The sequence below is a fragment of the Oculina patagonica genome, chromosome 2 (assembly GCF_052425735.1).
Source record: "Oculina patagonica isolate OP01 chromosome 2, crgOcupat, whole genome shotgun sequence".
Lineage (NCBI taxonomy): Eukaryota > Metazoa > Cnidaria > Anthozoa > Scleractinia > Oculinidae > Oculina > Oculina patagonica.
The window spans coordinates 29,272,082-29,286,605 of NC_135759.1; the positions used below are offsets into that span (position 1 = coordinate 29,272,082).

At 38.1% G+C, this 14,524-nt stretch overlaps 2 protein-coding genes across 2 annotated transcripts; one reads left to right on the forward strand and one right to left on the reverse strand.

The window, feature by feature from the left end:
• Positions 1-615: 615 nt before the first annotated feature.
• LOC144643991 (transmembrane protein 72-like) lies at positions 616-6,561 on the reverse strand. Its single transcript, XM_078503391.1, has 4 exons — positions 6,332-6,561; positions 4,831-4,894; positions 4,397-4,462; positions 616-2,158 (listed from the first exon to the last, which is right to left on the reverse strand). Exons 1-4 carry the CDS (start codon positions 6,411-6,413, stop codon positions 1,924-1,926), a joined length of 447 nt encoding a protein of 148 aa, XP_078359517.1. The 5' UTR covers positions 6,414-6,561; the 3' UTR covers positions 616-1,923.
• Positions 6,562-8,116: 1,555 nt separating this feature from the next.
• Positions 8,117-9,019, forward strand: LOC144642275 (octopamine receptor beta-2R-like). Its single transcript, XM_078501252.1, has one exon. It carries the CDS (start codon positions 8,117-8,119, stop codon positions 9,017-9,019), a length of 903 nt encoding a protein of 300 aa, XP_078357378.1.
• Positions 9,020-14,524: the final 5,505 nt, after the last annotated feature.

A 14,524-nucleotide genomic window follows, 5' to 3' on the forward strand; every position in this document is an offset into this window, starting at 1 on the left:
ATTTTGTTAAAATATTTACAATATATACAAGTTAAAATACAAGATAAAATATTTACAATATGTACAGTTAAAATACAAGCTAAGAACTTACATTAAGAACTACATAGAATACAATTAGCGCAGCAATTATCATTCATTAAAATATCTAAATCTAGCTTACGAATGTTTTTCTTAAAAGATGACAGTGTTGGTAAACTCCTAATGTCCTTTGGTATTATGTTCCATATCTTAGGCCCAACGTATCTGATCGTATGCTCGTAGCTCCTTTAGGAGCTTGGGCTTGAACACCTGGAGACCAAGATCCGATGTTTACACCCCAAAGCGAGACGAGCCTCCCTGTCTCTTTCATATGGGAATTCTCTCCCCCTGCCCCCACCAGGGAGGACGTTATAAGAGCAATGGGTGTTCAAGGATAAAAAGCAGCATCGAAAATGTAATTTTCTGTATCCCGAAAGTTGGGAATTTCTTTGTCCAAGTCGCTTATCCGACTCTGTTGTGACTTGGTAGAAAGATTAGGCTGTTTAGTCCAGGGTACTTCAAACTGAATGCTATCCTGAAAATATGGATTTTCAACGTATAATAACATTTTCTCAAGCAATTTTATTAAAAGAGAAATCGAAACATGTTCTATTTATTAGGATTTTATTATAATCATATAATTTGTATACTGATAACAATTTTATTGAAAATAATATAAATAATTATTATTGTCTGACATGACTGAAAAGCACTCGATCCTGATTGGCTGAGAGTATACAAGTGGGGGGGGGGGCATACTAATGAACTATAAAACTTGAAATCAGTACGATAACTTGAGTGCAAAATAACCAAAGGTCGCTTGAGGTCTTCTAAAGAATAACACACATCACTTAAAGATTTGCCAAAGATATCCTAAAGACTTTTAAAGATGATTAGAAGATGAACATAGATTTCCTGGTTTTCAAAGATAACTTGAGAACATCTGAACACATCTGAAAAGACCCAACAACTTACAAAGACTTCTGAGGCATCTCAAATGCTTCTGAAAGATGCCCGAATATTTTGGAACTGGTTTGCACTCATACTATTACCAATACTATTTCATAAATGTGATACAGTAGTTATAAAGTGTACTTGTACTATATTAATCATTCACAAGTAATTATAAATAATGATTAATAGTTTACATGCATTCATTAAAAGAAAGTATTGACAATTAAATAACAGTTTTTTTCTATTAAACATTTATTCTTTGATAGAGTATCACTCTACATGTAATTCTGTAAATGAATCCACAGTCATAGAACAGTTTTCTATCACTTCATTGATTGATTTATATGTTCATTTATATGTCTATTTTAAATTTATTTATTTATTTTTGTATTTATTTATTTATTTATTTTGTTTTGCCATTGAATGGTCCTGATCAGCTTGGTCAAATTTTTTTGAATGTCATCAAAGAAAAACTAATTTGTTGTTTCACTCGCTCCAGTTGTATATGTAACTCAAATCTGATACTTAAAAAAACTGAACAGCAATAAAACTTCTCTGCATCTAAAACCACTTTGCCTAGTTTTCCTTTTTATCCATAAATAATTCCCTTAATATTGATCTGTATTTTATGTTGTCGCATGTGTTAGTTAGCAATTGAGAACCTTTTGGGCCATATGTGAACAAAAAATAGTCCACTGTTCATGAAATGTTGTTTAATTATATATTCACCTTGCACTTTAGTTTAGACAGCAGGATTATGAAAGTTTGCAACCAAAATATGTTTATACCCAACTTGAAAACAACAGAAACAGTAATGTTTATAGAGTGCAGTGGGTTCTTATGTAGCTCTCTTGTGCTAGCAAACAACAAATACATCAGAGATTATGTATTGTATACACATCAGTAGCACTTATACTACGTGATCGTAAACTGATTAAAAGTCAGAATAAATTATCTAATTTCTAGCTGTTTATATTTGTAGGGTTCATTCTCATTTTTGGTTCTAAAAGTTCTTATAAGGTAAAGTAATGCTGTAAAATCGAGAAGAACCCCAGCAATTAATGCCTGCCAGAACTCTTTAGGATGCAGGTAACACATGATAGATAAGGATGCATACAACAAAGATTTCTTCCAGTTGTCAACAGCCAATATGTACTTCCATAGTGAGTAACCACAGCTCTCTTCCCTGAGAAAGAAAGCAGTGAAGTTATGCTTAATTTGTAAATTGAACATTTACTGTCTGCCTTCTATTGATATAAACTACATTGTACCAACAGCGTGAAGGTCACATCTGATCCTGGTGCTTAAAGAGACTATGTCAAGGATTTTACCAGATTTCTGAACAGCCAAAATTTATATTTGTGTCCCATGAAAGCTAGCAGTAATAGTCCATTTTTATTAAAAATTTAGCACTATATTAGAGCACTGAAACTGTTAACTAGCATTATTGGCTGCGGATGGCACAGATGGAAATGCACTGCAATTTGAAAACGTCAGGCAAACGTTTTCAAATTGTTGCCGTGTGTCTTCAAAAAATCGATATTTATAGCCGTAGCTTGATTTCTATCCACAAATTAAGGTTATAGCATCTTTCAGATGTTCAAAGATATTGTTTTTTATGGGATAGGTTGCCTTCCACTAATTTCAGAACAGTTTAGACCAAAAATCTGTAAACTGAGTCTCTGTGACATAGTCCCTTCAAAGTTCACTTAGTATACATGTACATGTACATGCAATGTACACGCAGTTAATTATAATTCTTCCTTTACAGAATATTTAAGGTGACAGTAGATCCATATACATGAATGCTACTGAAAACTAACTACAGGGTAAAGGTATTATCAAAATAATAGTATTATGCAACAAATAGAAGTTTGTTTAACCCTACGGACTGACTAAGTAAACATATTTAAACAAAGCCGCCAGCTTCTCTACCGGCTGGAAAGGATGAGAGGCAGATGCATGTGAGGGGTTGGTGAGCTTCAGTCACCTCTCACTTAACTATTCTCTGTAAAAATGTCTCTCAATATATATTCTCTATAAAAATGTCTCTAATATTCTTTGCAGGGACTTGCAAGAATTTTTGCAAGATCCTACATACAAGACCTTTGAGGATATGGATGGAGATCCTATAAGATACTCATCAAGACTCACAAAAGATCTAAGTGCAGTTCTTTTAAGAACCTTATTTTAAAAAGATTTTTATCAGGGCACGTACAGTACATGATAGATTGTTAATGATAGTTAATGATTTTTATATGGGAGAAATTCAGAACTGCAACTGTTTACCACCTGAAATTTCATCAGAGGAAAAACCTATAGAAGAGGTGGGAAATGTTTACAAGTTAATTCACTTGTGAAAACTTCCATCCAAGATTTTTAATTCCTTGTGATATATGCCAGGAGCGAACTGAAATGTAATTTTGCAAACCATTAAATTTTATAGGACATTCAAAGCTGTGCTCTTAATTAGCATAGTTGCAGGTGCCCAAAAACTCTTACGTTTGAATCAGTAGATGAGTTTTGTTATCTGGGCAGTGTCATCATGCAGAACAGATGGTGGAACAGATAAGGATATTAGTGTTAGGATCGGCAAGGCCAGGTATGCATTTAGGGCCTTACAACAGGGACGGCGGAGCATTTTTCCCTGTGTGTGTGTGTGTGTGTGTGTGTGTGTGGGGGGGGGGGGGCTTAAAAGACTCTTCTCTTAGTAAGTCTTTATTTTTTCGGGAATTCTGGGAGGGGGGGGGGGCTCTCAAGGCAGCACTCTCTAAACACCAAGCTCAGGATATTTTCCACCAATGTCAAGTCTGTTCTTCTATTAGATGTGAGACCTGGCGTTCAACTAAGGCCCTTCACAATAAACTGCAAGTTCTTGTCAACAAATGTCTCAGATACATCTTGGGAGTCCGGTGGCCGAACGTAATTAGCAATGAAGTGCTGCTAAGAAGGAACAACATGGAATCCATTGTAACATCAATTATTAAGCAAAGGAAATGGCACTGGATTGGCCACACTCTCAGAAGGGAAAGTAACAATGTGGCAAGACAAGCCTTGCACTACCACCCACAGGGAAAGAGGAAAGTTGGACGACCAAGGAACAATTGGAAGCGATCTGTGCTGCAGGAGTTGGAGTAGGCTACTCCTGGGGAAGGGCCAAAGCATTAGCAAAGAACCGTGTGTGCTGGAGGAAACTGGTGGACGCCCTATGCTCCCAAGGGGATGACAAGAAACAATGAAAAGCTCTTGGATGCCCAGTTCTTAAAAACTTTCACTGACAATAGCATTTAAGTTATACAAGATGTTCATGGACAAAAATTAGTCACCTGTGGCACGTGGGCTCTGCTAGAGCACAGCTCTGACATTCCTTCAATTATTTGTTAATTCTTTAGTAAAATACACAAAATGTAAATTGATACATTACCTACAACAAACACACTTGTTCAGAACGAATGTTATCTCAAAAAATGTGACGGCAAATCCACATATCCTGAAAAAAGTGGAAATATTCTACTTAGAAACATATTCTGCAAACTTTTGATTTTACACATATTAAATGCAGTGAGCTAGGACTAACAATACATTATTATTGCAGACAACTTTAACTGATTTGATTTTCCCCTTTTTAGTGCTTCTGATTAATATACTCTAGAAATATCTTTTGAAGAGTCCTTCAAATCTTAGTTATAGGTGTCCCCTATTAACAGTGGGGTCTCCTCACTGCTAGATGTAACAGACACATTAATAAAGTTATTATTATTATTATTATTATTATTATTATTATTATTATTATTATTATTATTACAACAACTTAATGAACTACATGTACCGGTATGTGCAACAGAATATCTCACTTACATAAGATAAGCAGCTATTCTTTTATCATCTTTGTCAGCCAGAAACACACCTGTCCACCAAAGGGCTAGTACAAGATTAGAAAGATACAGTGTAAGTTAAAACCCTTTCAACAAAAAGGCTAATTATTTACTGTACTTATGTACACTGAAAACTGCTCAAAGCTCAATTTAGATGGTACAGCTTTGTCAAACGTGTGCCTTTAGTGGCTTGCTCTATTTAAGTATGACTTTCATCATGTAACATTGTCCAAGGCTGTAATCGTTTTCAGGTTTTGAGACAGTTCCAAAATCCCAGCTATGACATTCTTTGTGCCAATTATATGTGACATTTGCAGTGCCGGATCCAGACCATCAGATAAGTGGGGGCCTGATCATCAAGACCCTAGAATAGGGGGGGGAGGGGGGCTCTCTAAAATATATTTTCTCGGTCCATCCTGCTGGAGCTTATATCAGGTTTCATCCAGCATGAAGCGACTAGGAGTATTTCTACTCCTCCCCCTTGTTGGGATGCTAGCAGTAAATTTCCCAGTACCCATTTATACACCTAGGTGGAGAGAGGCACTAAGAGGGTAAAGCATCTGGCCAAAGAACAGAATGCAGTGCCCCAGCCAGAACTCAACCCAGACCGCTTGATCCAGATTCCAGCACACTAACCATAAGGCCACCACACAACTTGACGGTTCTGACTGATAACTATACATGTACCCCTATCGATATTTGAGCTGAAACAACATGTAAAGTTAGTCAATGATTTGTTTCTTAGACTATTTTTCTTCTCTTTTTGTCACACGACCAATGAACCAGGGTGCATTCCATCTACACCCTGCGCCAAGGATACACCAAGTTTTTTTTATAGGTTTACGCCAAGGTCCTTTATTATTTATACTTAAAATAAGTCATCTGCACGACAGTTCAAAGATGCCGACTACAATCATACGCCAGTACGCCGTGCAATTTTGAATCCACACCGAAGATCTTCAGCCTAATCTAGGTAGAATGTAGCCTGGCCAATGAATTTTATTAGAAGAGAAACAAAAATTACAGTCGGTCAAAATAAATTCATGCACATGAAATCAACAAAGTAAAGACTCGAATATTAATTTGTTGTGTAGTAGCCCGTGCACAACTATAATTATTGTAACATTTCATAACTATAACAACAATAATTATTGTGTAAGCTTCCTAAATTTGTAAGCAGCCTTCCTCGCTATTATTTTTAGAATGCAACATTGCATTCGAATAAAAGGATATTAAAATTTACAAGATATAACAGAAATCTAGTGCTTTACACGATAAGCCAAATAAATTATTGATAAAACCTTTTCAATCTGACAACCTCGAATAAATCCAAACTTTAATAAGATTTCGCATGACATAATAGTTACTTAAATGCAGATTCTTTGCCTACTTTATCTGCATTGCATCATAAGATTTCACGATGCCTGCGAACGATTCTTTAGCTTAAAAAAAAATTAGGAAACAAAAACATAAAATAATTTTACCTGCACTGGTAAACAGGCCCGTGATTCGAGTTATAGTTGAAAAATGCCTGATGATAAAAGGTCGCTCCTCTCTGACTTGCATTTCTGAAAATATCCAGAAGCTATTCTTGTTTTAGGAGAACCAGAAGTACAGCACGTTTCCACTTCTGAAACTATTCCAAAGGCGATCACATTTGGTAAACTGAGAAATGAGCAACGAACCAAAGTTGTTTTCGTGGCAGTCAATTTACAACAAGGCGTTCTTTGCTGGGCGGTGACCTGGGTACTAGTGTTCATTTTCTCCCGGTCATTCTCAGCCGCGATGTTGACGCTATCCCAGGCGCTATCCTGATACAGGAACAAAAGTTGTAAGTGGAGGGGGGCGGGAGCCCGGGAGAAAAGGGGCGGGAAGCGGGAGGAGGGAGGGCGGGAAGCGGGATTCTCAAGGTGGCGGGAATCGGGAGAAAACGAGTGAAATTTCGTAACATTTCATTATATTTCGCAATGGACATGGGAAAAACAAGAGAGAACAGCTACGGAAAGGGGCGGGAGCCATGAGTAAAAGATACGGGAAGCGGGAGTAAAAGGTACGGGAGGCGGGAGGTTCAGACCCCCCTGTCCCCCCCCTCCCCCCACTTGTAAAGCTGAATACAGGTTGACACTAATCTTAATTTAGCGAACGACTCCTGGGACCGGCCGCTTACTCTAAAAACTATTTCAGAGGAAGCCACTTTCGTGGACTTCATAAGGGGTTTTGGGTGGGCTTAGAAGCAGAGGGGCTTATAAGTAGAATAAAAAGAACGTTTCGAAACGAGCCACGGAAGTGTTGATCGAAATACGTTTTTTAAGTTAAAAACGCACAATAAAGCAACATTTAGCCCTGCTCAGGGCTTATATCCGGGGGGGGGGGGAGGGGTGTAATCGGATGTATTTTTTTGTTTCGAGGTAGATGGACCTACAACCGAGGGGGAAGGCTTATAACCGTAATTTTACGGTGTCTTTCCTGGGAACGCTTGACCAGTGATAATTGCTTTTTTGCTGACCAAAATGAAAGTGACCCACGGTCAGTAGATTTTTTGCTTTATGGCATGGGTGGCACGAAAGGGCACGAAATCACTTCCAGCCGTATCCAGCCCATTACCTCGAAGATTTAGGACCAAGGAACGATTGAAATAGCCAAACTTTTTATTACAATTTGATTTTAAAGAACCTGTCCTTATTGAACTCACTCTCGAGGCCGTTTGGGGATTAAGGAACAAAAATCTGAAATCGATTTTTTCCAGCCCTTGGGTCGATTATGTAAGCATGCAAGCCTTTTAAAAACGGATCATTTTGTTTATTTTGCTCATGCATGTAAACTGTGATTTACAGCGTCTTGAAGACTCGTTCCCCTTTTTTCTGTAGAGAACGTTAACTTAAAGAATTAGTTTTAAAAATATGTTACTTAAAATCATGAGGTTTTACAGCTTGAACTTAAAATTGACTTGCTTCTATTTTTCACTGTATGGATATGCAAATCAGTGAAAAGTCGACAATGAAAAGTGTTTCTACTTCAGCGGTCTCTTCTGATCGACTTCTGATGTCACACAGCAAAAAAGCACTTTTAGTCGTTACCCTCGTCGTCAGAATGAGGTAATTCGGCTATACCGACTTTCCCGTCACAAAGGTATTGCTGACCGATCACAAATGCAAAAATCTTGAGACATAAGCAAAGTTTCAACTTTATTATTATTGCAAACTAAGTTACAAAACTTCCCTACCCAATGATGATAGCAGGCAGTGTTATCGGATTGTAATTTAATCCAAATGATGCAAACCGATAATCATGGCGGTTCAGATCTGTGGTTCTGGGTTCTTGGCTGGTTCTTCACTGTTCTGACAATTGCTGGTAATGGATTTGTTACATATCTGATCCTCACAACACGACCACTGCGTACAAAGTCAAACTGTTTCATCGTGTCACTTGCAGTAGCGGATGCCTTCGTTGGGCTGGCATATTTTCCACCAATCTTTGTCCAAAACTTTACCTGCCGGTCACCAAATTGTAAAGATGTTATTTTCATCACCAGACACTTCTTTCAGTACTGTTCGATTACGAATTTATCTGCCATGATAGCAGATCGTTACATCGCCATTACGAAACCGTTCAAACACGAAACCATTGTAACGGCGTGGAGGGTAGTCTTTGTCATCATCGGAACATGGCTTATGCCGATGATTTTCTTCGTCGTTCCGCAGTCGGTCGTTATATCAAAAGAAAAAGAAGACTATGTTTTCTCTATAATCAAAACGTTACTGTTTAATACTATCCCGATGATCGTTTCGATTGTATTGACCGCGCGTGTACTCACTATCGCGCGTAATCTTGCGCGTGAGTCGAGCGCTTTACGAGCACAAGTTCGGTTCAACTACAGGAATGGTGCGTTAAACTTACATGTAACTGCAGAACCACATTCCAAGAACTTTGAACGGGAAGCAACTGCGAAGATGATGACAGTTGTCATGGTAATATTTATTCTGTGCTCTGTGGCCGAGCATTGGAAAGGGTTTTGTTCACCTGAATGGAGCTTGTGCGATATACCTGAGAACATTGATCATTTGCTGGATCTTGTTTGTATTATAAATTCAGCTGCCAATCCAATAGCCTATTCCTTTCTCAAAAAGGACTTTAAAAGTCAGTTAAAACGCCTTTTTCATAATACACGCTGAAACCGCCTGATAGAAAAAAATGTCAAACGAAAATGGACATGCAGTAAACAAGATGATTGTCAAAATGAAAGTTTACAGGTGAACAAACAAGTCTTATTTAATTTAAAAATGTCATTTATAAGTGAAAGTCATTTTCATCGCTAATGGAACAATTATATTTACGATTTTATTCAACTGAAATCCAAAGAAATGTGACATTGATTGTTCTTAATTATGAAGGTCCGTGGGAATAGCTTTAGGTTATAAGATAAAATTAATTAACACCATGAAAGCGAGCTTTTTCAACAGCAAATCAGTCGCCCCTTCAATTAACTGTTGTCGCTGGTTGACAGTTCAGTTCAAATTAAAATCAAATATTGTGCTACCTCACATAGCAGTAGGCTTTTAAATCTGGCGACGGCGTAAAATGTTTTATAAGAAGTACGGCTGTGGGTATTTTTGTAACAAGTAAAGTCGAAAAGAAAAGAGCGAAACGTAACAATGCTACCCAATATTTCATACTAAAAGCGAATACGACTGGCTAAGAGAAAAAAAAAATAATAATAATTAACACTTATTGACTGGTCCTGGGGAAACTGTTAGTTTTGTGTCCCGAGAATCTCGATGCTTCCCGAGGAGCCGAGGGGAACATTGACATTCAATTCCTGATTTGATTTTGCAACGTTGCCCGCTCGGAGACTTTTGGCGGGAAACAGTTTTGTTGTCAGATGTCATGTGACCTCGAAGTAGCCAATGATAGCGCACGCTGTTGGGGAATAAAAGTCCAGCTTCATAACAATTGAAATTAATTTCGCTTCTGTCAGATAATACATAAGTTCACCCAAAACCATCTATAACTATCCTCTTTAGGTACTTTTCTGAGCAGAAGTTTTGACTGCTTAAATAACCCAAAACGTCAACTAACATAAATGATCACCATGTTAGTCAAAGTTTCTCCTGAGTCTCAACTTTGTGTTGAAACGATTAAAGTAACGTTTGTGTGATTTCTTTTCGTAGGTCAACGTAGGGAATAATTAAGCATTTATTTTTTTCTTAAATTAGGTATTGCGATCGGCCTTGGTGATGGATGACGATCTTTCGCTGATGTCTTTCTATGTGATTGTATGGTTTGTAATCAGCGATCATAGGATTAATTATGGAGAAAAGTGATTGTAATAAAATTCACTCATGCCTGCTGACGATCGTCATTAGCGGTTGCTTGATCACTGAAGCTTGGAAAATGAAATGAAGGGAAGTCGAAACATGAGAAACATTGGGTGGCCGTACCTTTAACGACAAGATCAAGCGATCAGCATAGCTGAATACGCCGTCACTTGTAATTTAAGGCTAAATTTACTCTACTCTCAATGACGAAACAGCATAATTTATTTGGGAACTGAGTGAATGTATTTCTTGCAACTGAAACCGTGGAGACCCTCATGACAACACTAACAGAATCCTCGCGGGATTGGTATCGGTCTTGATATCGCGTGCTGTTTAGTACACGGCAGTGGTGTTATCAGTACAAGTGACAATATAATGTCTTTGTAAATAAAATGCTAATTAAGATAATCCACATAACTACTGATGTATGGCAATATTTTTATGATCTTCGCTAGTGAGTTACCCGGTCTACTTTGATATGGAAAGTAGAGTAATCGTAGGCCAGTATACTTATGTCTATAAGACCTCTCAGCTTGCATATGACATAGCAATAGTGAATATAATATCACGAGGGTTTAAAAGTTTAAGTTGCAGAACGTTTGAGAAGCAACGTCAGTGGAAAAAAGTGTCATCTCTTTTGTATCAAAATAAATCGGTAAAAATAGTAACATTTAAGAAAGTTTTAAACTTAATTACAAGCCATGAGAAAATAATTTAAAAGAAATTTTCAACAACGAAAAACAAAAGAGCTCCTGATACCTTTCACATGTATGACCTGCTATTGCTTTCATGTGTTGACCCCTCGTATTCCTTGTTTTTTGCCAGGACAACAAGAGTAAAATATAAAATAATTGCGAAAAACATTTGATCTGATTATCCCCTTCGATAAACAAAAAAAATTGGGTTTGAGGCTAGTGAAAGGCCGATTGGTAAATAAATGAACCATACAGGGAGTTGAAATCGATATTTATTTGCTTATGGCACACAAACTTTGAAGTCAACAGGAGCTGGAAAAAGAATATTTTGGAAACGGAGAAGTGAGGTGATGATGTTTACATTTTAAAACTAGATCTACTGCGTGAAAGTATTTTCGTCATCCGGGCAATCACTCAAATAGTTGTCAGTTGCCTCGATCGAGGGTAAACGTTGATGGAGAGATTCGGACCTATGGTTGCTCATGAAGCGTATGGCCATATCAATTTTTTTCTATCGAATACTGAGGTGACAACAAAACATACCGTCTCTTCTCGAGTTATTTTAAATTCTTCACCCGTTTACTTTCGTTTTTCTCTTTAAGATGGAATAATATCGTAGGCTCTCTTGTTTACGAGAAACGGAGATTTATCTTTCTTTTGTTTTCTCACAGAGAACTGGATATTTAAAATATGGCGTAACTTACACCGCCTACTGCGTGCATATGGAGGTGGTCTGACAAGCGATAACGTAGGAATACAATGCGATTTTTTGGGATATTTATGAAATTAAATAAATTCTTAAGAAATAGAAAACTTTTACTTACTTTCGTCATGGACTGATAAAAGTTTCAATCATCCATGTAAGCTTTTTTTTTTTTTTTTTTTAAAAAAAGAAGGATTACTGGCCTATTTTATATCAAGAAGGAGGGTACCTTGCCCTGTGCTAATGGCGTGTAATGGAGTGTCAAGGAGCACCAGTTATAATCAGTTGGAGACTGACTAATTGGACGTGGCGATTATGGAATTGAGAAGCTATCCACATCAGTCATTCACTTCGATCGTATTCTCGCCATGACGAGTGGACTGAGAGGAGTCTTTCCTGGTAGAGAAATTGCTTAAACTATTGGAAGGTAAGAAGAAGAAAGGCGGCGGTACAACATTTAACCCTATATGTACATGTAAGCTACATAGTAATGTACTACAACAAACACATACAACTTTTCAACAGGTTCAACGAGGTTTTGGTTGAAGTAACTCTATGGATTATGGCTAAAGCCGTTTTAATCCGAAATGAAATATGTTATTTTTTTTTCGGTCTGAGTTGGCATTAGCATGTAAAACGTCAGAACGATTATAAAATGGCACAGTCCGTAGAGCGGGCATCGAGGAAAGAGTTTGAAAATTTGAGAAGTCTAAGAACGGTTTCAAGAATTGGGTGGCACAACCTAAATGACCAAAAACGTTCTGGCAAGTAGTACTGCCCAGTAGTACTTTTGTTTTAATGGACACAATAATTATTGTGAAAGTTGTCTAGACGCTGAAAATGACTTTAAAAACACAGAGCATTGTTTTTCAGTGAAACCCATAAACGATCCATATCGGCAGCAAGCATCTCGAGGTGATCGAGCGTGTCTTGGTGGGCGTGTGGGGGAATATTAAAAATTTAGACTCCTTTGTCGCACCCATGGTAGTCGCATTCGCGATTTTACCAGGAATCTTTTACTAATTGCGCATTCAGTCTCCTCAGTGTTTGAGATTATTGCAATGTAAGTTGGTTGTTAGTAATGAATACTGCTAGCCTTGATACCTAGGCTTAAAGCCGATTTTTGACGATTTGTTCGGTAAATGGGTGGAGACTTTCAACGGCAAACGAAAATGAAGAGGACGATGCCTGAGCAACTAGCACTGGACAGCTGTTGTAACGTCCTTGGGTCTCCAAAGAGAACATAATAATGTAGAAGTACTTGTTTAGCGCATCACTCCACCAACTGAACTTTTTATATTATACACGGGCATGGGCTTCAGTATTATTCACGAAAGAGAAAAAATATAGACTATTATTAGCCGGACACACTGAACCAAACACAAAAACACACGAACAAGAAACCTGAAAGTCAAGTGAGAAAGCTGCTGTCGCTCGAAGATGTTATTAGTCTGATCCGTTGAACTTAGCCTGCGAGCAGGCTCTCGCGGAATCGCGCCTTCGGCGCTCGAAGAGTTCAATTCACGTTGCCCCGAATAGAGAGCCTGCTCCCAGGCTACGTTGAACGTGGTTGAGCAGTTTAGCCGTGATGCTATTTGCTGTAATACTGGTGTAAAGTTTGTCAACAGTAATTGGTCCGGTCATTCAGTCACTCCGTCATGCAAAAGTGTGGCTAAGTAGAGATTGCAAACAAATTATGAGACGTCACATATATTGGAAAAAAAATATGAGGGCGTTATCCAACGACCGACCAAACTACCTTCCAATCTACCGTCCTATCTAAATTAGAAGCCCTGCGCAGCGTAGGCGGCTAAATGTATAAATGACAAAATTGGTAAATACAACGCTGTAGTCAAAATACTGTTCCAGACGTTTCGGCAATGCTGCCTTCTTCAGGGGGACGAAACTGATATAGTTTTGTTCCCCTGAAGAAGGCAGCATTGCCGAAACGTCGGAAACAGTATTTTGACAACAGCGTAGTATTTACCAATTTTGTCATTTATACCTCCCTATCTACTTGTATCCAACCAACCACCCATCCACCCACCCACCCACCCACCCACCTACCTACCTACCTACCTACCTACCTACCTACCTACCTACCTACCTACCTACCTACCTACCTACCTACCTACCTACCTACCTACCTACCTACTACCTACTTACCTACTTACCTACCCACTTATCTGCTTAATCTAGTAGTTCAAATTAATAACATTAATGTTGCAGAAAAACGTGGAATTAAAAGATGAATTTGGCATCCCTTGGATGTATGACACTTCTTCTTCTAGCAGTGGATCAGTTGTGTTACTCAAATGCAGGTAAAATCAAGATGAATAATGCCATCAGATTTGGTTGAAACTATTGGAAACCTAATATAACAGTATTTATTTATTACGCCAAACTTGCAGTGTCAAATTTTGATGAGAAACCACAATAATACTTTACTTAAAAGTATAAACATTAACGAAAGATTCAACAAAATTTTTATTTTCAACGGGGCAGATGTGGTAGGGATTTCAACTGGTATGAAAAAATAGGGACGAAGATTTGTCTAGAAAAGATTACACAAGTTCATACAAGGATTTTTCTTTATTTCTAAGAACAAGAAGAAGATCCAGACTATATTTTTAGTGGGGACGCTGTTCTATTCACCATTAAAGAATCAACCAATATGCCGACATATTGGTTAGCCTGTAGTAAAAATGACTGCAATTTCTCAAAGCGTCAGGCAACGGAAAACTTTTATACACACGGGAAAAAAGTGTTCCACATCTACGCCAAGGGAAGACTGACTACAAGTGACCCTATTCGGTACGGAGACGAGGTGGCTCTGTTTTACAGGGTGAATGACGACGGAGACGGCTTGTGGTTGGGTTGTGCACCAACAAGGAAGCGCTGTGGACTGGGAACGTGTCCTGGGTTGCCACATTTAAACCACTGGATGTGGAGCGGCAAATATTC